General features: G+C 40.1%; 1 protein-coding gene across 1 annotated transcript in view; it reads left to right on the top strand.

Moving 5' to 3' along the window:
- Positions 1–22179, top strand: part of hectd2 (HECT domain containing 2) — an 82383-nt gene that overhangs the window by 35868 nt on the left and 24336 nt on the right. The window contains exons 11-16 of the mRNA XM_039784384.1: positions 1055–1151; positions 1449–1556; positions 3685–3817; positions 8707–8795; positions 19751–19815; positions 20793–20886. Coding sequence (XP_039640318.1) covers positions 1055–1151; positions 1449–1556; positions 3685–3817; positions 8707–8795; positions 19751–19815; positions 20793–20886 — 586 coding nt within the window. The remainder of the gene's footprint in view (positions 1–1054; positions 1152–1448; positions 1557–3684; positions 3818–8706; positions 8796–19750; positions 19816–20792; positions 20887–22179) is intronic.

Raw genomic sequence — 22179 nt, 5'->3', positions numbered from 1 at the left:
TCCTATTTACATGTTGTGATTTGTATAGTCACAGCGTGTACAAATAACAAGGTCACATGACACACAGCCATCTTCTAACCGTACACATAATGGGAACTATATTCTCATAAAGGCGAAGCACTGCTACTTGGGCGGAGTGATATTACTCCAACTCTGAGCAAACTCTCTGCTCCTCACCATGGGGCTTTTCAGGTGCTGCGAGCAAATCACTCCGCCCAAGTAGCAGAAGTAGCAGCGCTTCGCCTTCTGAGAATATAGTTCCCAGTACGTATACGGTTAGAAGATGGCTGTGTGTCATGTGACCTTGTTATTTGTACACACTGTATATACGCCGACTATGCAAATCACGACATGTAAATATGAACATGTTGGCGTTATTAGGAGCACTAGGCTAGATGGAGCCGGTTATCTCCAGAATCTGTGCTAAGCTAGGCTAGCAGTGGGGGCGTCAGACAGAGTTAGGACACGCACGGAGATGAGAAGGGTATGTATGGACTCATCTAACTCTGGGGGATACGCTGAATAAGACAAAGTCCCGATAACTCGGCGTGTTCCTTTAAATGAAGGAGCAGTGGAACAGATGCTGAGTACTGACTTTTCCCTCGCCTGGTAATAAGGAGCAGAAATGCTAACAGACGTGACAACACATTAGCTTTATTCACTTACCCATGACCGAGAGCGCTGTTAGCTCCTTGCTGAAGCTTCCTGGAAGCCAGACTCGAGTGTCTCCGCCTGTGCAGAGACAAAGCGACGTTCCCACAGCTGCAGTTTATCCAGAATGGCGGAAAAACACTTTGAGAAGCCGTGAAGTCTGTTTCACGCTGCGTCGCGGCTCGTTAGCGTCCGATAAAGGGAACGGATCCAGAGATTACAGTTCAAATGTCCCTGGCTGGTGCAGTGGGAGAATTCTGCTCGTTTCAGGCTCGGAGGGTGTCCATTTCAGAGCCTTGTGATTTAAAAAAAAAAATCAAGAATGATTCATGTATTCAAACAGATTTAGAAATCCTTTTTCAGGGTTACTAACTGTTCATATTTCTTCTTGTCCTTTGCTCAGGTTTTCCTTCTGTCAGTTCCCCTTCATCCTTTCAACGGTGGTGAAGAAAGTCATCATCCAGAAAGACTCCGAGCAACAGATGATCAGTCAGGCCCGGGTGAGAGAGAGACACACACACACACACACACACACACACACACACACACACACACACACACACACACACTGTTGAACTGCCTTTTGAAGAAGTGACCTCACTTTTCAGACGTTCTTTGTTCACAAGGTCCTCACAAAGATAGAAGTACAGTAACACAGACATGCAAACTGGAAAGCAGGCAGAACGTGCAAGGATGTACTGAACGCAAGCAATAAATGTCTACATGTCCACACAGTTTAATTGTGTGTGTGTGTGTGTGTGTGTGTGTGTGTGTGTGTGTGTGTGTGTGTTTCACAGCAAAGCCTGGTCAGTAAGGTTTCTCGCAGGCAGAGAGTGGATATGAACCTTCTGTTCCTCAACATTAAAGTACGACGAGCACAACTCCTCAGCGACTCACTGGATGAGGTTGGTACACACACACACACACACACACACACACACACACACACACACACACACACACACACACACGTTGTTATATGTTCTCCCGACAGGAAGCTGGAGCAACTAAAACAGCTTGTTTGACACTCGGCTGCTTTACTGTACGGGCCTCTGTGATCACAGACACTTTGCATGTATTTTATGAATACCTTGAGCTGTGAGATAACGTAGAGCAGTGGTTGTTTTGCTGAAATATGTTTAAGGCTTCCAAACCAATCTGCTGGTCCAGTGTCAAACTAATTGTTGATTTTAAAAAAAACTATAATTTCCCGTTTAATTGACCTATCTGCATGTTTTTGCCTGTAAGCAGTGTGTTATGGGCATCCTCCACTGAAGCATTAAGCAAAGATAATGAAGAAGGAAGGAATTCTCGCAGATGTAGACGAATGTCTTTCGTGGAAACTTGAAATACTGTAGTTGGGCCTTAATGAGGTTTCGATGCCAAACAGAAATATATTTTTTTGAAAAACAAATTGTAATGAGAGAGAAAAAAAACAGGCACATTTGTGGTCTGGCAACACAAAGAGGGCGTGAAAATACAGAACCATTCATGATGGATAAGCCTTTAATGTTCTACATTCATGTCTCAACCTCAGACGCTTAGTCTGACCTAAACTGTAAATCTCATGTGAACCCTGAAATCCAAGTCCAAGTGGTGATAACGGTTTGAAGTCTGATTCAGCCTAAAGGTTTTCAGTTTTAAGATTATCCAGGTTTCTGTCTTTGTGAAGTTATTTGGTCTGCAGAAGTTGGTGTTTGGTGTTTTAAGTCCCCAAACGGTGTCTTCCAGGCAGTTTCAGTTTTTTTTTTTTTTTCTAAGCCGATGTCACGACCAAACGTTAGTGATTGGTTATGGTACAGAGTGGCTCTGGGCAGATCCAATAGTTTTAAGGGTGAGGCTATTTGCACCCCTGGTACAATTAGCAGTGTATGCTATTTGCACCCCTGGTACAATTAGCAGTGTAGGCTATTTGCACCCCTGGTACAATTAGCAGTATGCTATTTGTACCCTGGTGCAATTAGAAGTGTATGCTATTTGCACCCCTGGTACAATTAGAAGTGTATGCTATTTGCACCCCTGGTACAATTAGCAGTATGCTATTTGTACCCTGGTGCAATTAGCAGTGTATGCTATTTGCACCCCTGTGCATTTACAGTACCTTGGCATATATTTACACACAGTTATCCATACTACTCATGTATTACACCTTTTTGGAATATTATTGCCCTGACATTCTTACCCTAACCATAACCATCCCACTCCTCTTGCCTAAACCTAACCAACCCAACCAGAGCAGGCATATTCATGAGTCTTCCCCTACCACCCTGCAAAAAAAAAAAAAAAAAAATACGCGTTCGCGGGTCCTGACTTGCGCAATTGCATGCAAATTATCCAATCCAAATTTTAAAAAATAAGATCACCACACAGGGGAATCAAACTCCAAACTCCCATACTAAAGGTAAGCGCACTAACCACTCACCTAGCAGTTCTTTCAGGAAATTGAACAACTTTTTACCACTTGGTTTCTTCAAGCCTCGGTTGCTAGGTAACCATACTGTATACAAAAAAATAGGTACTAACTAACAAACTAACGGTTGTATGCTTTCACTGAATGGTTCAATTGTTATAAACTTTAGAGACAAAACTTCCCTAATATGCCAGTTTCTGCGGTCATGGAAGATGAACGTCCGCCATGATTTCGGTGCACGCGAGCAACGTTTTTTTGTTGTTACGTCACAGGTTGTAAATAGCTCAGCTGTGTGGCCGAGGCTATTCGTACCGGGGGTGCAAATAGACACTCCGTAGTTTTAAACTTCAACAGAGTACCCGCCTTCAAGGAAGTTAACACTTGTCAATGGAGAGAGGTCAGACTCTCTGGACCAATGAAATGTACCAGAGTCTGGTAGGACCAGGCTAGTGTACCAGAGTCTGGTAGGACCAGGCTAATGTACCAGAGTCTGGTAGGACCAGGCTAATGGACCAGAGTCTGGTAGGACCAGGCTAATGTACCAGAGTCTGGTAGGACCAGGCTAGTGTACCAGAGTCTGGTAGGACCAGGCTAATGTATTCGTCCTCTTCCTCCCTCTGTAGTTGACAAGGAAGCGGTGTGACCTGAAGAAGAAGCTGCGGGTGACGTTTGTCGGGGAGGCGGGGCTGGACATGGGCGGCCTGACCAAGGAATGGTTCCTGCTGCTGGTCCGACAGATCTTCCACACAGACTACGGTGAGACACACTTCCAGTTCGCAGCGGACCAGAGTGGTCAAGCGGACCAGAGTTTGTTTGTTTGTTTGATCCCCAGCAGAGTTTGGATGAGTTTTCACCCCGCCCCAAACCAACCGGACTATCCGACCCAATGCTCCAGGGTTCGTTTTAAACGGACCAAAGAAGACCCTATTCAGACCTGTACGCATTAACGCAGGAGGACGCATTGAGATCCGATCACTCTGACCACTTTCGGAGGTGGTCTGGGACACATACGGCCACCGTATTTTTGCAGTGTGTTCGCAAATATGTCATGTGCGCCACCGTTGCCTGTCAAAGGCGGAGGTGTCAGCAGTGGGTTAAGGTTATATTTTTAGGCTCATAAAATGTCCCTGAATTCACGAATATGATGATATTACAACTGCTGCCTCCCGCTGGTTAAAAACACATATGGGGTCTTGGCATATAAAAAAATTACTTACGTAATTTGTAAGTTTATTGATGGATAGACCCTGAGATGAAACATCTCGTTTTCGAGGGGGTTAGGGTTAGGGGGTTAGATCTATATAGAGCAGGGAAGTGAGATCTGATCACAAGTTTACTCAGGACACATGGAGACGCATTCACATGCCATGTTTGAACTGACATACTCAGAGGGGTGCACTTGTGATCAGATCACCCAAGACGTTTGTTAACGCCAGGTCTAAACGGGGCCACAGTCTGGGATGTCGGTAAGCGTTTGCCATCAGTACGTCTGCAGTGTAGCTCAGAAGGCCTTCAGCTGACATCAAACGTATAAAGTATGTCCGTGAAAACGGCCTCAAACAAGTGCGATTAAAGTTAAAAGGAGAGCAGAGAACCACAGATAACGTTGAGAATCTGGAGGGAAATCTAGCTTGATGCAATGTCAATGGGAAGCGAAGCCATACTTTATTGGAAACAAGTGGAAAGAAAATCATGTTTTTATTGGATCAAAATGGAAAGTACATTTTTATTACATGGAGGTCTCAGTGGACGAGCTGTGTGAGTTTTCAGGTCGGTGAATGAGTGTCAGATGGCTGAGAAAAGTGGTCCGTTGTGCTTTTGGAAACTCAGCAACAAACTCTTATTTCAGACCGGAGCAGCTCTTGTTATGACTGTCCTCTTCTCTCTGTCTGTTTCTCTTTTCAGTGTACGCTTCTGCCTGACTCTAATTATCTCCATGTCTCTGTCACTTTGCCGTGTGACAGAGCCTGTGTCTCTTCCGCTTCCTCGCTTCTTCTTTCATCCTTAAAAAAAAAAAACCTTAAGCCTCTCCAATTCTGCCAATTTAAAGAAACAGTTTCCTTTCTTTTTTGTATCAAATTCTCTCCCTGTAGTGTTGAGAAGTGGCACTGATGGATCCTTAGACTTCCACGGAAGCCTCTTAAACCGCTCCTGCAGCACAATCCACTTCTTCGGGTGGTTCGAAATTATCCAAAGTGAAGCCCTAATCTTGTTAAAAGCACCATTTCTGTGAATGTGACATGTAACAATCTCACGTCTAATGTATCAACAATGCACGCGACTAACTTTGTGCACTCATAGCAAAATCTGTGAGGCCAAGGACATCAAAATGAAGCATTTGAACCTCATAATTAAATCCATTCCACTAGGCTGGCTACAGACCTGTTCTGCGTCGTGGTGGTGAAGTGTCCCAGGCGTTAGATCGCTGACCTTAGAATAGACTAGAATGCCTTTTATTGTCACTATACACATGTACAATGAGATTAAAAGCAACTCCTTTCCCAGTGCCAACATGTACGTAAAATGAATATAATAACATGGAATAAAATAAGTAGTGCAAAAAAGGGGGGTAAGGTGCACAGTTCTGAGAGCCTATATACATATAAAAAAAAATTGTTTCATACACAGTGTGATATGCAGTGTGGGTTATTGCACATTATTTGATAGTGGTGATCATATTCAATAAGTAATAGATATTGGACAATGAGAGTAATGGTATTGCACAGTAATAGAATTGCCCAGTATTATCAATATTATCAATAGTATTAAATATTAAATATTGCACAGTAGGTGGGTAGAAGAAAGTCCGGAGGTTCGTTGGTCCCGTCGGGCACGGTTCTGAACGTTGGTCCGCAACGTGTCTGTCGGGTCAATATCGGGCTGAGTTTGTGTAGTCTGATCCTGGCATAAGGGGGGCGCTGTTTTTACCCAGAGGAGAATTTTTTTCTAATCTTAACTAGTCGTTTTGGTGTCTACACTTAACCCTCCTGTTGTCCTCAGGTCAAATTTGACCCGTTTATAATGTTTCTATGTCAGAAATGTGGGTTTCTTTCAACCAAATTGCACAAAAATTACACCGATAGTTCCATAGAAACGATCTTCGAGTATAATTAAGGATCAGTTGACTACTTTCATTTTATTTTGGGTGTTTTATTCAATTTTACAGCATTTTTAGCATCAAAACAGTATCCTGACTAAACTTTGACTTATACAAGTCTGTGATTCTTTCAATATGTTCCTCTGATTTCATATATGAGTCATCTTAATTCATAATTTCAGCTTTTTTTCAACTCAAAAAATAGGTATCAATTCATATAAAAGTTTATTGGTCATGAATTCCAAAAATATGTGTAAAACTATTAAGTAAGCGCAGAAAAAAAGAAACAAAAGCGACAGAAAGACAAAAACGGCACCAAGAATGTTGAAAAAAGGGGTTTCTTTTTTTTATTTTTACCCGGGAGGACAACACAAGGGTTAACTTTGGTCACCTTTTGTCGGCTAAACTCCACTGTATTGTGAAACTTCGTCACGTGACCAGCGGCAGAACCGATCATTTTCGTAAGGTGTCGTACAAATTGTTTTCGTACGATATCACACGGACCCGCGGATGTGTCTGATTCCTACGAGTGTCTTTTTGGGGCCACTTGCTGAAACGTTCTTCTCGTTTAGCAACAACCTGAGGCACAAACTAATGTTGACATTTGTAATCCAAATTGAATTTATGCAAAATGTGATTAAAACATTTCTCAGGCTCTCTTTTATTCACGTGTTTCCGTCACTGTTGTTCCAATATTTCCTTTAACCGCGAGACGCATTCTCTCGTCATGTGCGGATAAAAAACATTTTCATAATATTGATATAGAATTGTGTCCCAAGATTTTCTGTTTCTCCTTCGGTACCTAGGAATTAACATTAGAAAATACTTGAATGGAAACGTTTGTCTGCATCTGCTCTTTCTTTCTCTCTCTCTCTCTCTCTCTCTCTCTCTCTCTCTCTTACTTTCTATCTGTGCATCTCTCTCTCTCTCTCTCTCTCTCTCTCTCTCTCTCTCTTCTGGACGAGTTTTTCTTTCCATCGTCTTTCCATCTTTCCGCGGTCGTCTGTGTTTTTGGTGCACACTCAATGAAAGCTGTGTTCCCCTCATTAGCAGAGCAGGGAAAGCCCCAGCTCTGCCTTGTGCGCGCACACACACACACACACACACACACACACACACACAGGCTCTTTTATGCGTGAAGCGGTGTCAGTTTCTGGTGTTCAGAGATGTGAGCGCTCCAGATGTGTGTCTCTGCTCAGAACAGACTGCTGCTGTTTCTCTCAGTCGGCGCTGGAAAACAATTCTGTCGAGTTTATTCGACTTAACTTCTCGCTGCTCATCGTCCTTTATCACTCCGACACTCGCCGTCGTGTGTGTGTGTGTGTGTGTGTGTGTGTGTGTGTGTGTGTGTGTGTGCGCGTTGGTACCGTGCAGACTGACGGTGAAGACGAGACCTCATTAACAGTTAAAAAGCAGTGACAGTTTAAACCAGCTTTATATTCTGCCAGTCACAATGTAATGTGTTATAATCAGTTTCAGTCTAATTTCTCAATTTTTGGAGTAATTCTTCTTGTGAGCACTTCTCTCTCTAAGCCTTGTGTTGTCGTCCCGTCGATCGTGCAACCTTTTGATTTTCTGGGTCAAAATTTAAACTTTTTTTTTTCAACGTTTTGGTTATATTTTTCAAAACATTTGTTGCTTTCCCTCCTGATGTTTTTGTCAATTTTTTTTCTGCGCCTTTTGGCGTTTTTGTGTTAGTTTTTTTCACGTTTTGGGGGGCTTTTGTGGACATTTTTGTCACTTTTTTAAACGTTCTTTCATAAAAAACTTTTTTTTAATGCTATGAAATTGAATAAAACATCCAAATTTAAAGAAAGTAGTGGGCTGATCATTTATTTTACTGGGGAAGAGCGTTGTGTGGAACAATCGTTATTTTTCTGAAAATTTGGTTGAAAGAAACCAACTTTTCTGATAAAGTTTTTTTTTTAAAAATGGGTCAAATTTAACCCAAGGACAACACAAGGGTTAAAGCAGCAATCATTTATATTTTTTATAATAATGAATTGAATGTGAAAAGGTGTCTCTGGTAGTAATCTGCAGCGCCTCTCATCTTTACAGAGCTTTATTTAGAGTTTCAGCACTTTGCTCATGTTTACCCAGACTACATGTATTTATATATAAATTCTGTATTTTTCATCTATACCATGTATGTATGCTGGCTGTATATTCTATTCTCTACTACTGTTTTTTCATTGTTCACTCTGTCTCTTTACTTTTATAGTTTTACAGTTCCTTTTTTGCATTCAACGCCTCCATTGGTTTATTTTTTCCTAATTAACCAATTTAGCATATTTTTCCTTCTACTATCTTCCTTCCTCAATCATTGCTTCTTCTGTCTTTTTTCCTTTTTACCCATCTTCCTTCTCTTCCTTTTGTTTCCCCTTCACTTTCAACTTTATTCCTTCCATCCTTGCCTCCATCCCCCCCCCCCACTCCCTCCCTTCTCTTGTCAATCTATCACTCTCTCATTTCTCCACGCTTCATTGATTCATCAACCACCAGAAATGTGCCATACCTAATCTAAACCATATTTTAATTTTTTTTACAGGCATGTTCACCTACATGAAGGACTCGCGCTGCCATTGGTTCAGCAGTTGGAAGTGCGACAACTATTCAGAGTTCCAGTTGGTCGGGACTGTATCCTTTGTACAAGAAACAAAACACGTATATCGTGATGTAATGTACATTTTTTTGGGACCTTGGGTGGTATATTTTTTGTTAAAGGGATACATGCTGATTTAAATCTAGTTCTGCCTCATGTAGCGGATCAGTTGCAGAGATTAACTATAATAATAGTGTCAAACTGTCGCTGTTACTTAGCCCTTGTGTTGTCTTCCATTCAACCATGCACTTGACGGTGGAAAACTGAAAATCATCACTTTTTCTGACTTTTTTTGGAGCTCTTTAAAATGTTTTTGGCGCTTTTTTGATGTTTAAGGCTTCTTTTCACTACCATGTATAAACACCACTAACACCAACTTATCACCACTAGTTTTACACTTATTTTTGGAATTCATGGTCAATAAACCTCATTTATAGAAAATTAGACCTAATTCTTGAGTTAAAAAAGCAGAAATTATGAATTATTCAGACTAATATCAGAGGAAGGATAATCACAGAAGTGTCAACGTTCAGTCGGGATACTTTTTCGAAACATTTCCATTTTATTTTCAAATGCTAAAAAGATTTAATAAAACACCCTAAAATTCAATGAAAGTAGAGAGACAATATTTTGTTGCACTTGCGAAGCCGTTGCGTGGAATTGTCCATGTTATTTTGGTTTAATCAAAATTAGGTAGTTAAAAAGAAACCCATATTTCTGATATAGAAATTTTGAAAACAGGTAAAATTTGACCCAAAGACAACACAAGGGTTAAAGTGATGCTGATAAATTTCTATGGAGGGTTGCCGTGAAAAGATACAGGCAACAGGATAGGATACAACGCAATTTTCTGTTCACATGAACGGTATCTATCGGACCGAAAAGCAACGCAGATTTCTTAAAGAAAGAAAGGTCACATATGCATACATGCAGCAAAATTTGTTCTCTGCATTTCAACCCATCCGTCAAGGGACCAATGGTTGTAAATCACACGTTATATCGACGATACAATATTTACTGATAAGATTACACAATAAGATTTTGATTCGATTGAATCAATCAATGCCATTGATAAGAGACAACATATTTAACACAATCACTCACATTGATATACTGTACAGTATATTTACAAAAAGCAACTAAAGTATGAGTTGACAATTTCATTACTAAGCTCTTTATTATTTATAAAAAAAATGTAAGATCATTTTTGGGGGCTTTTCCTTTTATTAAATAGTGACTGTGAATAGACAGGAAAGTGGGGAGAGAGAGAGAGCGGGGGGGGGGGCCGCAGGTCGGATTCAAGCCTGGGCCGCTGCAAATGACTCAGCCTTCATCGGGCGAACGCTTTACTGAGTGAGCTAGAGATCACCCCACAAACTAGTCTTTTTAATTAAAAGAATAAACCTAAAGTGGGAAATTCAAAATGAAGGCGCGTCTTAAAGGGTAACTACTGTTTGTTTGCGTTCGCTAAACCCACCAGACTCCATGTAAATAAACAGTAATTTTAGCATTGTAAAATACACTTCATTTAAAGGCGACACAAACAAAATAAAACTATGAAACAGCACTTTGGGTCGTCTTTCCACTTTTCCAACCATCACAACTCTAATTTTGGTTGAAATAAACACATACTTTACCAATTTACATGTGAAAATATGCTGGCTCTATACACACTAAAAGTATTGCTTTTTTAAATGGAGTCTGGTGAGTTTAGCACTAGCCACTTCAGAGCTGTTTCTGGTTCTGGTTAAACAGAAAGATCTTAAAGAGGTTTTAAAGGACAATCTCTGTAGGGATTCTTTCCATAATGTTGCCAGACACTTAGAATATTAATCTGAGCCTTTCAGCAGGCAAAATAACTTTTAGTGGACGCAAACTGACAATGCACATACTTTACTTTACTTACTTTTTATACTTTATTTATCTTATTTATAAGGGGAAATTCCAATGTTTTCACTCTGTTGTTATTACACATTTGTCCCATAGGGTTACATTACAGCGTTCTCGCTTAATACTGGACCAATTTGAAAGATTGTTGCAGTCACTTACACACAAAAACATAGACAAATAGGGTCCAGGTTGAAACAAACCAAAAATTATCCTTTAAAGATGATATGTATCGATATTTTCACTTTGTACCCAAAGAATTGGATCGTTGAGGATTGAATCGATATATTGATCCAGATCGATGTATGGTTGCACCCGCAATGGTTGTATTTTAAGGTTTCACAGTTTGTTTGTTCGTTTTTGACTTTTTTTTCCCAGCTAGAGTAGCTTGTTTAGCGTCTGCAGTGCACAAACTGGTTTCACAGCTTCTGGTTGGAGCTGTTGGCAGGGAGAGTTTTGGGATGTTGGAAACACACACACACACACACACACCCACACGTACACACACACTCATACAAAGTTTTCTCTTTTACTCCCCCTCCCTCCCCGTCTCACACACCATAACACTCCTCTATTTTAAACCACAGAGGAGAACGAGATACTATAATATGTGTTTTTAGGCCATAAATCTGCACACCGAACACATATATCTCAAACTAAATGCGTCTTTTTTCAGCACAGAATGTGAAATAAAACAGGCAAGGTTTCAAAATGAAACATTTCCCCGAAACAGGGCGGCTTCAGTGATTTCACACCCACATGCTCTTACATAACAAATGCGTCAAAAAAAGAAGAAGAAAAATAGCTCAACGAAATATTGTAAAAGGCATTTCACAGGTACTTTTACTTGGACGCTGCATGCTTTAAATGATATACTAGCAACGCTGTAGTTTTATAAGCTGGTTTGCAGTCACATACCGTGTACGGAACAGCCGGTGCACCGACTGACCAGATGTTTGGTCTAAGCTGTCTAACACCAGACTCCGACTGCAGCTGTTTCCTAAGGTGTCTCTTTTTTTGACTCTTTTCTCGACACTTTTGAAGTATTCGGTTAAATGTCAGTAAAGTAAACCTAGACATATAAAAGACCTTGTATGTCCAAAGCCATTGCTTCCAAAAATTGTGGAAGAAAACCTTGAAAAAAGCAACCAAAAAATTGAAAAAAATTGTTGAAAAAAAACGACAAAAACCTCAAAAAAAATTATCAAACCCCTCCCCGAAAAAGGCGACAAAAACTCCAAAAGAAGTAACAAAAACTTTGAGAAAAAAAACTCAACAACAAAAAACAACACGACAAAAACGTGAACAAAATTGTCTAATTTCTTTTTTTAAAAGGCGACAAAATTATCAACAAAAACGTTTAAAAAAGAGACAAAAACATTGAAAATGCGACAAAAAAGTAAATGAATTAATAATTAAATATGGATATACAAGGTTTCTGCCCGACAGTGGCAATATGAAACAAAGTTGACTCATGCTTTTGTTGCTACACGCAGATGTTTTTTTTATTAAAATTTTTTTGTAAGAACATTATGGAAAACAAAGTTCACTGATACACTCAGTAGGAGACACGTTTAGTAACGATTTCTTATTAGATTTCTAAGAAAACCCAATCGGGTGGCATTATGTTTCTTTCAAAAGTATTTTCTGTTTCATATTAATGGCATGCGCGTGTAATTTCTCGGAGACAGGCTTGTGTCCTGCAGCTTTTCCGTCTAAAGGGAACGTATTCTACCTCAGACAGCTGCACGTTTGTCCCTCCACTTTGCAGCCTGTTGGAGCAGGAAATGAGCCTATAATGCTTAACACTTACAAGTCCACCATGTGTACCTCCATTCATCAGAAAGTCGCAGCGCTGCGTGATAAGAAATGGTCGTCAGGTGGACAGTTAATGGAAGGAATCCAGATTTCTCAGTGAAACAATCACGCATTACCTTTTCTTCTGTAGTCTGAAATACTACAGCGTTGCTTTTCTCTTGTTCCTGCTATTTGTAAAATGTACTTTCAGGACTACGTGCGTGTGTGTTTGTAATTCTGTGAGAGTGTGTATGTACAGTATACAGCGTGTGTGTGTGTGTGTGTGTGTGTGTGTGTGTGTGTGTGTGTGTGTGTGTGTGTGTGTGTAGTTTATGTGAATAGAGAAGGATCCAGCACTTCATCCTAAGTTACTGGCCAGCTGGGAACTTTCAAAAGGTTATATAACCTAATAGTTGCCTGTTCCTCGCCAGGTTAGTGTGTGTGTGTGTGTGTGTGTGTGTGTGTGTGTGTGTGTGTGTGTATGCACGGGAAAAAAATCAGATGGAGGGAGCAAGACAGAGAGAAAGAGGATGGAGAAAAAAAAACATGGAAGGGTGGGAAATATGTGTGTGTGTGTGTGTGTAAGTGTGTTTGTGTGCGTGTGTCTGGGTTTGTCTGCATGTGTCTGTGTGTGTAAGTGTGTGTGTGCGTGTCTGGGTGTGTCTGTGTGTGGGTGTGTATGTGTGTCTGTGTGGGTGTGCGTATGGGTGGGTGGCTGTGCGTGCGTACTACTTCGTGTTGAAATGTGTGTTAATGCCTGTGCGTGCATGTGTGTGTGTGTGTGTGTGTGTGTGTGTGCTTGCTCCTGGGTGTTCTACATGTGTGCTCGCAGTAAGAGCTAATTTATCAATCTCCCTCGTTCCGGTTTAGTCGTCATGGTAGCGTTGCGTCACTGTGGAGATGAAGAGGGAGCGGTGAGAAATAAGGACGCTGGAGAGCAAATGTGTGTGAGAAAGAGAGAGAGAGAGAGAGAGAGAGAGAGAGAGAGAGAGAGAGAAAGAAAAAGAGAGAGAGAGAGAGAGAGACAGGTAAAGCAGAAAGAAAGAGGCTGAGATGGAAAGAGAGTATTAACAGATGTAAACATAAAGGAACAAACACGAATATTAATTTAGAGACGAGGAGCAGCTGCCGTTTCCCTTCTTCTTCCTTTCCCCGGCAATGTGTACATATTCCTATATTGCAGTATTACACAGTCCCAGGTTTGCTGTGTGGTACTTTGATTAAACATAAATATATTCATATTGTAATTCATTCCTTTCCGCCCCGTTGTCCTTACGGCCTGCGTTGTGCGCCAAACCAAAAAGACGAGAAACTGTTTGAATATTCAGGCAGGGAAATAGGTTGTGGCCATTCCACCTTCCTCCATATGTTCATCCCTTTGTTCTTTCTCTTTTGTTCGGTCTTTCATTTTATCCTTTTTTCATTTGTTCTTCTCTACTTTTCTCTGCTCTGTATGTTTCTTTGTCTTTCCTTCCTTCCTTCCTTCAAGGCTTTTCATCCGTCTTCCATCTCTTCATTTCTTCACTCTGTCTCTCGTTCCCTTTTTTTTGCATTTGGCTCCTCCATTGGTTCATTTGTTCATAATTACCCAAATTAGTTTATTTATCCTTGTACGACACGTGTTAAACTCAAGGCCCGCGGGCCAAATCCGGCCCCTCGCAAATTTGTATCCGGCTCTCATATTAATAAAGGTTGACAATATATTTTGACCCGCCTGGTTGTGCACACAACCAGAAAATATACGAGAAACTGTTTTTTAAACTGCAATTACGCTACACTTAAAGCAGAATTTGGCAGAGTTGTCGACTTTGAGACTCAGAAATCCCCACAGAAGCAGAGTTTGCATATTTATGGGATTATTTTTGTGCCTTTTAATTCCAAGCAAAACTTCTATAAATTCTTCCTTAAGTATCAAACAAAAATCACTAACTCGAGCAAAAGAAATTTCATCTCAAAAGTAAAACTTAAAACTTGCGCACAAAACGTTGGTGTAGTCGTAAACTATTGCTCTTTTATTTGTTTGATGTTATGTCCTTTTGTTAACAGTTCCCTGTGCTTCTTTCTCAGCGATCAGTCTTTTGCTCTCCATCGTGTCTCTCCATCATGTTTGCCTTAGCTGCAAACGTGATGGAGAGAGCAACTCAACTGTAATCAAAAGGGCATATTATCAAACGAATAAAATATATAAAAAATAGTTTACGACTACACAAATGTTTTACTTTAGAGATGCTTGAGGTAGTGATTTTTGTTTGATACTTGAGAAGTGTTGCTTGAAATTAACCCTCATGCCCTCCTTAAATAAAATAACTTTTCATAAATCACTTAAACAACTTCTAACCTAATCAAAACCACCAAACATTCAATCATTTTCAGGATTTTAACCCTTTAAATGCCAGTTTATTTATTTGAAGAATTTCATTTTTTATTACAAAAAAAAAAAACACAAAAAATGATTTTTTTTTCCATATAATGGATAATTAGAGGCTTGGATATGTCAAAGATAAGCAACAAAATTAATGTGATTGCATTATTATTTTTTACATAGTGCCTGAAAATGATTGAATGTTTGGTGGTTTTGATTAGGTTAGAAGTTGTTTAAGTGATTCATGAAAAAAAAGCAGAAAAAAAATATTGATATATGATGTTTTAATAACAGTTTTTGTGTGCGTGGACATTTTTGCCTCGAAGGTGTCCATAGGGTACAAAATGAATCATTTAAGTATAAAAGACATGTAAGAGTAAAAAACACTGGATTTAAAAAATTTGACTGAAAAGAAAGGTTCCTACAAAATTTCATACCATAAGCAGTAACACAGCAAAAATGATCACAAAATGAAAAAAAAAAACTTGAGAAAAATTTACAAAAATGCCCAAAGAGGGCATGAGGGTTAAAGGCACAAAAATAATCCCATACACATTCAGGCTGTGCTTGTTTTGCTAAATTCTATGATGCCTGAGGAACTTTGTCGCTGACTTTTTTAGGGCTTTATGTCGACCAAACTGTAAGTGAGAAGAATAGTGTATATGAGACGTGCAATAATAGAGTCAAAGATATTTCACTTTTTCGATAAAATACAAGCATGTCAATAAACTAAACATGTCTGGCCCTTCATGTGATTTGAATTTTCCAGTGGGGCCCTTAGTGACATTGAGTTTGACACCCAACCCGAGGAACACAACCACCACGGACTAACATATAGGGCCATATTTTAACGGTCTAAGCGCATGGCGTGCAGCGCCTGGTGCAGGTGTGTTTAGGGCGTGTCCAAATCCATTTTTGCTAGTTTGACGGCGGAAAAAAAGGCTCTGTGTGCCGGGCGCCTGGTCCTAAAGGGTTGTCCTTAGTGTCTTCATTAATCAGAGGTGTGTTTTGGGCGTAACATGCAATCAACCAATCAGAGATCATCTCCCATTCCCTTTAAAAGCCAGGCGCGTTTGGACCTTGGAGCATTTCTGTTATGATGGAGGATTTGCACCCTAATATTTTTATTAGTAATCTTCTGCATGTGTGTGTGCTGCTGTGTGTCCCTGTGTGTGTAACAAGCATAGTGTGCGCGCGCTGTGCACAAGCCTAGGAGGATTTTACTAATGCTCTGTTAAAATATCAACGAAATGCTGCGTTATTGACTTCAGACCAGGTTTTTGTTGGTCAATGGCGCCATCACTTCCCGCTGCCTCAAGATAGCAATACTCCCAGAATGCACCTGAACACACCTCCCTGTAAGACCAGCACGCCCAGAATGCACCTGAACACACCTCCCTGTAAGACCAGCACGCCCAGAATGCACCTGAACACACCTCCCTGTAAGACCAGCACGCCCAGAATGCACCTGAACACACCTCCCTGTAAGACCAGCACGCCCATGGGCCACAGATAGGCGCAGGTGCATTTGGTATTTAAACGACGCGGGCGCTGGACGGGAAACTGACAACTGGGTCGGTCTTAAACTTGTGTCAGGCTGTGCGTTGTGCTGCGTTGTGCTGCGTTGTGCTGCGTTGTGCTGCGTTGCGCTGCGCCGGGTGCAAGATAGGGCCCAAAATCTGTTCCAGAAAGATAGCTGGAAAGCAGACCATCATCATGCCTCGTTAACTGCGAACCATGATAATAATTTCTCAACTAAAAGTCAGCCTCCACGCTGCACTGTGTGAGGAGAGCAGCGTGCGTGCACGTCAGTTCGGTCGCCAACTTTGTAATAGCAACAGGACACAGTGGGAAACGTGTGCAACTTCAAACGCAGACCCATGAGATCGGGGAAGCTCCAGGCTTATTCCGTGTCAACTGCCTTGTCCTAATTTACTTCTAAATGTGCTCGATAAGAGCCTTAAGGTGGAGCCTTCTTCATTTCCTGAGTTTTTGTGATGTTTCTATTTGCAGAATTTAAAATTTTGAGGAAGAATCTGTTTGTTATTTGCGGCTCTGCTGTTACATCAAGAGTTTAAGAAACAGTCTGGCAAACAGAAGGAAGTGGGTAGAAAAACAGACAGAGAGATAATGTGAAACAGAGCGGGCATGAATAAAGAGAGAGAGAGAGAGAGAGAGATTTATATGTCTGTCCCATAAAATGAAGATATATGATCGAGGGCCTCTAAATGCTTTTCTGCTCTGTACACTCTGTTTGATATCTGTGTGTGTGTGTGTGTGTGTGCGTGTGTGTGTGTGTGTGTGTGTGAGTGTGCGTGCTTGTCTGTGTGTGTGTCTGTGTGTGTGTTTGTGTGTCTGTGTGTGTGTTTGTGTGTCTGTGTGTGTTTCTTTGACTTCATAATGACCTTAATGGTTGCGGTAATAGTACAGTTAATGTTTATTTTCATGTCGGTGCCTTTGTGTGTGCCTACCTGTAATCAGTAGTACACACACACACACACACACACATTCAACCTACACACGCAATTACACTACATCTGGTCACCACATGTGGCAGCTGTGATCACTTTGTGCATGTGTGTGTGTGTGTGTGTGTGTTCGCGTGCGCAGGTGGATGGGACATTCAGTTCTGTACATGAACTGAACACAAACACACACACACATTACAGTTACACAATGAAGTCATTTATAGCCGACATTAAACTCTTTCTGCCATAAAAGAAGTTCACACACACACACACACACACACACACACACACACACACACACACACACACACACACACTCGCGGACCATTAGGTCAGATTTTACACTGCGAGTTTCAGACTGAACACCAGTAAAACCCAGCTGTTTTCTGTCCGACTGTTGTCTGTGTTGGATTTTCAACTCCACCTTTTTTATAAAGACTTCAGCTTCTGTTCTGACAGCTTCAAAATCATAATCATGATTGTTTTGGTCATTGGTGAAATCAGGATTATTTAAGACGATTACTCATTGACTTTTGGAAAGATGTTGCATTTATTGAAGTTAGAAAACCGTGAAACTGTTCAACAAATCAACGGCATAAACATCTGGAACTGTGAAATTCCCCTGAATGCTTTTCCCATTTAAATGTTATTTTTTTCATTCAGAACACAAGACAAAATAAGAGTTTATTTACAAAATATAATTTGCTTAAATAATGGTTTGTCTTGATTACTCTGTTTTGTGATCGTTAGAAGCTGAAATTTGAAATTACCATCAAAATGTGACCCATAACCCTAATCTGAATCATGTCTGTCCATATTACTCTAAGATAACATGATTTTGTTACTGTTGAGGGTTATTGAGGATATTTATTTGTTAACCCTTGTGTTGCCTTCACCGTCGTCCATGAACTTGTCATTCCGGTTGTCATACTTTTTTTTTTCTTTTTTTTTTTACTTTTTGGGCATTTCTGCCTTTATTTGATAGGAAAGCTGAGATATGAAAGGGGAGAGATAGAGAGGGGGGAAGATATGCAGGAAAACCATCACAGGTCGGACTCGAACCATGGACCCTCTGTGCCGAGGAACAAACCCCGGCACATGTGCGCCCGCTCCACCAACCGAGCCAACCAGCCACATTTTTTTACACTTTTTTTATGCTTTTGCTGCTTTTTTAAACGTTTTTATCCCTCTTTTCAACACTTTTTTTTTTTTTTAATTCATGTTCAATAAACCTAATAAAATGACATATACCTAATTTTTGCGTCAGGAAAAAAGAAGATATCATGAATTATTTTGACTATTAGTTGTGGTTTATGTCAAACTTTGGTCAACATACAACCAAAATTCAATGGAAGTCAGCATTAATCTTACCTGCGAAGAACATGGATGCATGGATGTACTGTATATGTATGCATCCAAGTTATTTTGGGGCAATTTGGTTGTTTAGAAACCCATATTTCTGATATAAAGAACTTTGAAAACAGGTTAGATTTGACCCAAGGACAACACAAAGGGTTAAGCTCCTCTTCGTTTTTATTTTTGACACGTTTACTTTTACTTCTGGTCACCTGTCTTGAAAAAAAACACCTTCCTCTGTCTCTGTGTTGGCGTTCTAACTCCGGTGGATTTGTGAGGACTATGGTTAACTGCTCCTCAGATCTCTGCAGGGTAAATCCAGACAGCTAGCTAGACTATCTGTCCTATCGGAGTTTTCTCTCACACGACTAAAACTACTTTTGAACGTACACATGTTCCACCAAAACAAGATCCTTCCCGAGGCTATTTTGCAGAGGCACCGTGGCTCCGTCCCAAGACGATTGTGTTGTCTTCCTGTCGACCTGCAACTTTTAGTTTTACTGGGTAAAAATTTTAAATAAAATATAAAAATGTCAATGTGTAGGTCGTCTTTTTTGACACTTTTTCCGACGTTTTTGTCGATTCTTTTTTTCCTGAGCTTCTGACGTTTTTGTTGTGTTTTCCCCCCACATTTTTGAAGCTTTTTTCGACATTTTTTTCCCCTTTTAACGTTCTTTTAAACGTTTTTTTTTTTTTCAAATGCAATAAAATTGAATTAAACAGGCAAATTCAATGAAAGTAGTAAACCAATCATTTAATTTAATTGAGAAGAGTAATGGTTGTAGGGGACCATCCACGTTATTTTTTTTGACAATTGGTTGAAAGAAACCAAAATTTATGATATATATATATATATATATATATATATATATATATTTTTTTTTTTTTTTTTTAAATGGGTGGTCAAATTTGACCCGAGGACAACAGGAGGTTTAAAGAAATGCCAGTAAACCAGACCATGTTTTTCTCCCATCCCAGAATGCTGTGTGGACTAGCCAGACCCTCCTCTTCAGCGCTGTGGAGGAAGGTCTGGACATGCGACACTACTGTCTATATGACATTATGGATCAGATGAAATACCAGAATATGTAACTTCCTCCTTAACCTGCTGTGTTATCAGCTGATGGGCTTAGCCGTTTACAACAGCATCGCTCTGGACATCCACTTCCCCCTCTACTGTTACAGGTACGTATGTGTGTGTGTGTGTGTGTGTGTGTGTGTGTGTGTGTGTGTGTGTGTGTGTGTTGATATTTTAATTTGTCCCATGTCTTATATATATAGCTACATGCACATGTACGTGTGTGTGTGTGTGTGTTGATATTTTAGTTTGTCCCATGTTTTATGTATATAGAGCTACATACACATAATGTGTGTGTGTGTGTATGTGTGTGTTGATATTTTAATTTGTCCCATGTTTTATGTATATAGAGCTACATACCGTACACATATGTGTGTGTGTATGTGTGTTGATATTTTAATTTGTCCCATGTCATATATATATATAGCTACATACACATATGTGTGTATGTGTGTGTTGATATTTTAATTTGTCCCATGTTTTATGTATATAGAGCTACATACACATATGTGTGTGTGTGTGTGTGTATGTGTGTGTTGATATTTTAATTTGTCCCATGTCATATATATATATAGCTACATACACATATGTGTGTATGTGTGTGTTGATATTTTAATTTGTCCCATATTTTATGTATATAGAGCTACATACACATATGTGTGTGTATGTGTGTGTTGATATTTTAATTTGTCCCATGTCATATATATATAGCTACATACACATATGTGTGTGTGTGTGTGTGTGTATGTGTGTGTTATTTTAATTTGTCCCATGTCATATATATATAGCTACATACACATATGTGTGTGTGTGTGTGTGTGTATATGTGTGTGTTGATATTTTAATTTGTCCCATGTCATATACATATATAACTACATACACATATGTGTGTGTGTGTGTGTATGTGTGTTGATATTTTAATTTGTCCCATGTCATATACATATATAGCTACATACACATGTACGTGTGCGTGAGTGTGTGCGTGTGTGTGTTCCTGATGTGCTGCTCCAACCCCAACCAGCAGGAATGTACAGTAACTGGTAACTGGGTTAATGTTTCCCTGAATGTCTGTCCACTCTCACAGGAAGCTCCTCACTCCGCCCACTGCACCATGCGACCAAAATGCCCTTGTCGGCATGGCAACCGCCACCCTGGACGACCTGCAGCAGATCATGCCGGTACGTGTCGCCGGTTTGAATCGCCCCGGCTGCGTGTGAAAATCTCTCGGAATTTAGGATGAGCTACGAGCTTAAAGTGACTAGAGACTGAGGTTTAGGAATCAGCAATGTTTTTCTCGTTGATGCGTATTTTATTACGTTAAAACCCCAAAATTTGACAAAGAAAACGACCAAAAACCACCCACTACTTGTTGCATTGTATGTACAGCTCTACAAAAACAACATGTTCAAGCTGAGTTGTGTTAAAGACATAAGACATTGTGTTAAACCATATAGGTGTAGATGCAGGGGGAGATGTGTGTGTGTGTGTGTGTGTGTGTGTGTGTGTGTGTGTGTGTGTGTGTGTGTGTCTGTGTGTGTCCAATATTTAGAAGAGGTAGATTTCTCCCCCTTCAAAAAAATATCAAAGACCCCCCCCAAAAAGAGGTAAAATGAACCGTTCAGAAGGCTCAAAACATATTTATATATCCTTCTTAGGGTTGCGTTTCTCCAAAAGTTGAATCCGTTTCAACTTTCTTACAGTATTGAAGGGAAAAAAGAAAAGACCAAATGAATATTCAAATCCCAAAATTGAAAATGGAACACCTACCCAGCCAACAAATACCCGTGTAGTCGGACATACAGATCCAGCCTATACTTCTTACCAGTAAATGTATGTTTTCCAACGGTTTCAGACACAGGGAATGAAGTGTTTGACCAAGGTGTTTTGGTCAATTTTTTCAACGTTTTTGTAAATGTCTTCTGGGTTTTTTTGGACAATTTTTGGACATTTTTGTCACAGTTTTTTTTTCTACAATATTTCCGTTATTGTTGTCACTTTTTATAAAAAAAAGAAAATACACGCACATACACATGTCTCAGGACCTACCTCCCTGAATAGTTCTCATAGTCTCTAATAGATCTCAACCCTTCCCAATGTTGAACCCAAAGTTACGCCCTTGTGTTTGACGCTCAAAAGGTTTTAGGGGGAGGACCCCCAGACCCCGCCCCCTTGTTATAATGTCTCCCCCCCCCAATGTTGAAACAAAACCTACGTCTTTGCATTAAACTAAAAAAGCTCAATCTTTTTCTCTCTCTCACCTGAGATAACTCCTGTTGTTATTTGACACTACGAAGAATATTGAATTGAACTTGTAATTCTGTGTGCTGTCACTAGAGGGTGCCAGAGTTCAACTTTTGATTTCTGTGTGGTCACTTCCACCCCCGCGCCCCTAATCCCTCAAAGCATGGTCATTGTATAGTCTAAATTTAACTTCATGCGCTGCTGTCGGATTGAAGTTAAATTCGACAGCA

The sequence above is a fragment of the Perca fluviatilis genome, chromosome 19, assembly GCF_010015445.1.
Source record: "Perca fluviatilis chromosome 19, GENO_Pfluv_1.0, whole genome shotgun sequence".
Lineage (NCBI taxonomy): Eukaryota > Metazoa > Chordata > Actinopteri > Perciformes > Percidae > Perca > Perca fluviatilis.
The sequence above is the reverse complement of the archived record's forward strand: the minus strand, read 5'-3'. Positions and strand labels throughout refer to the sequence as shown.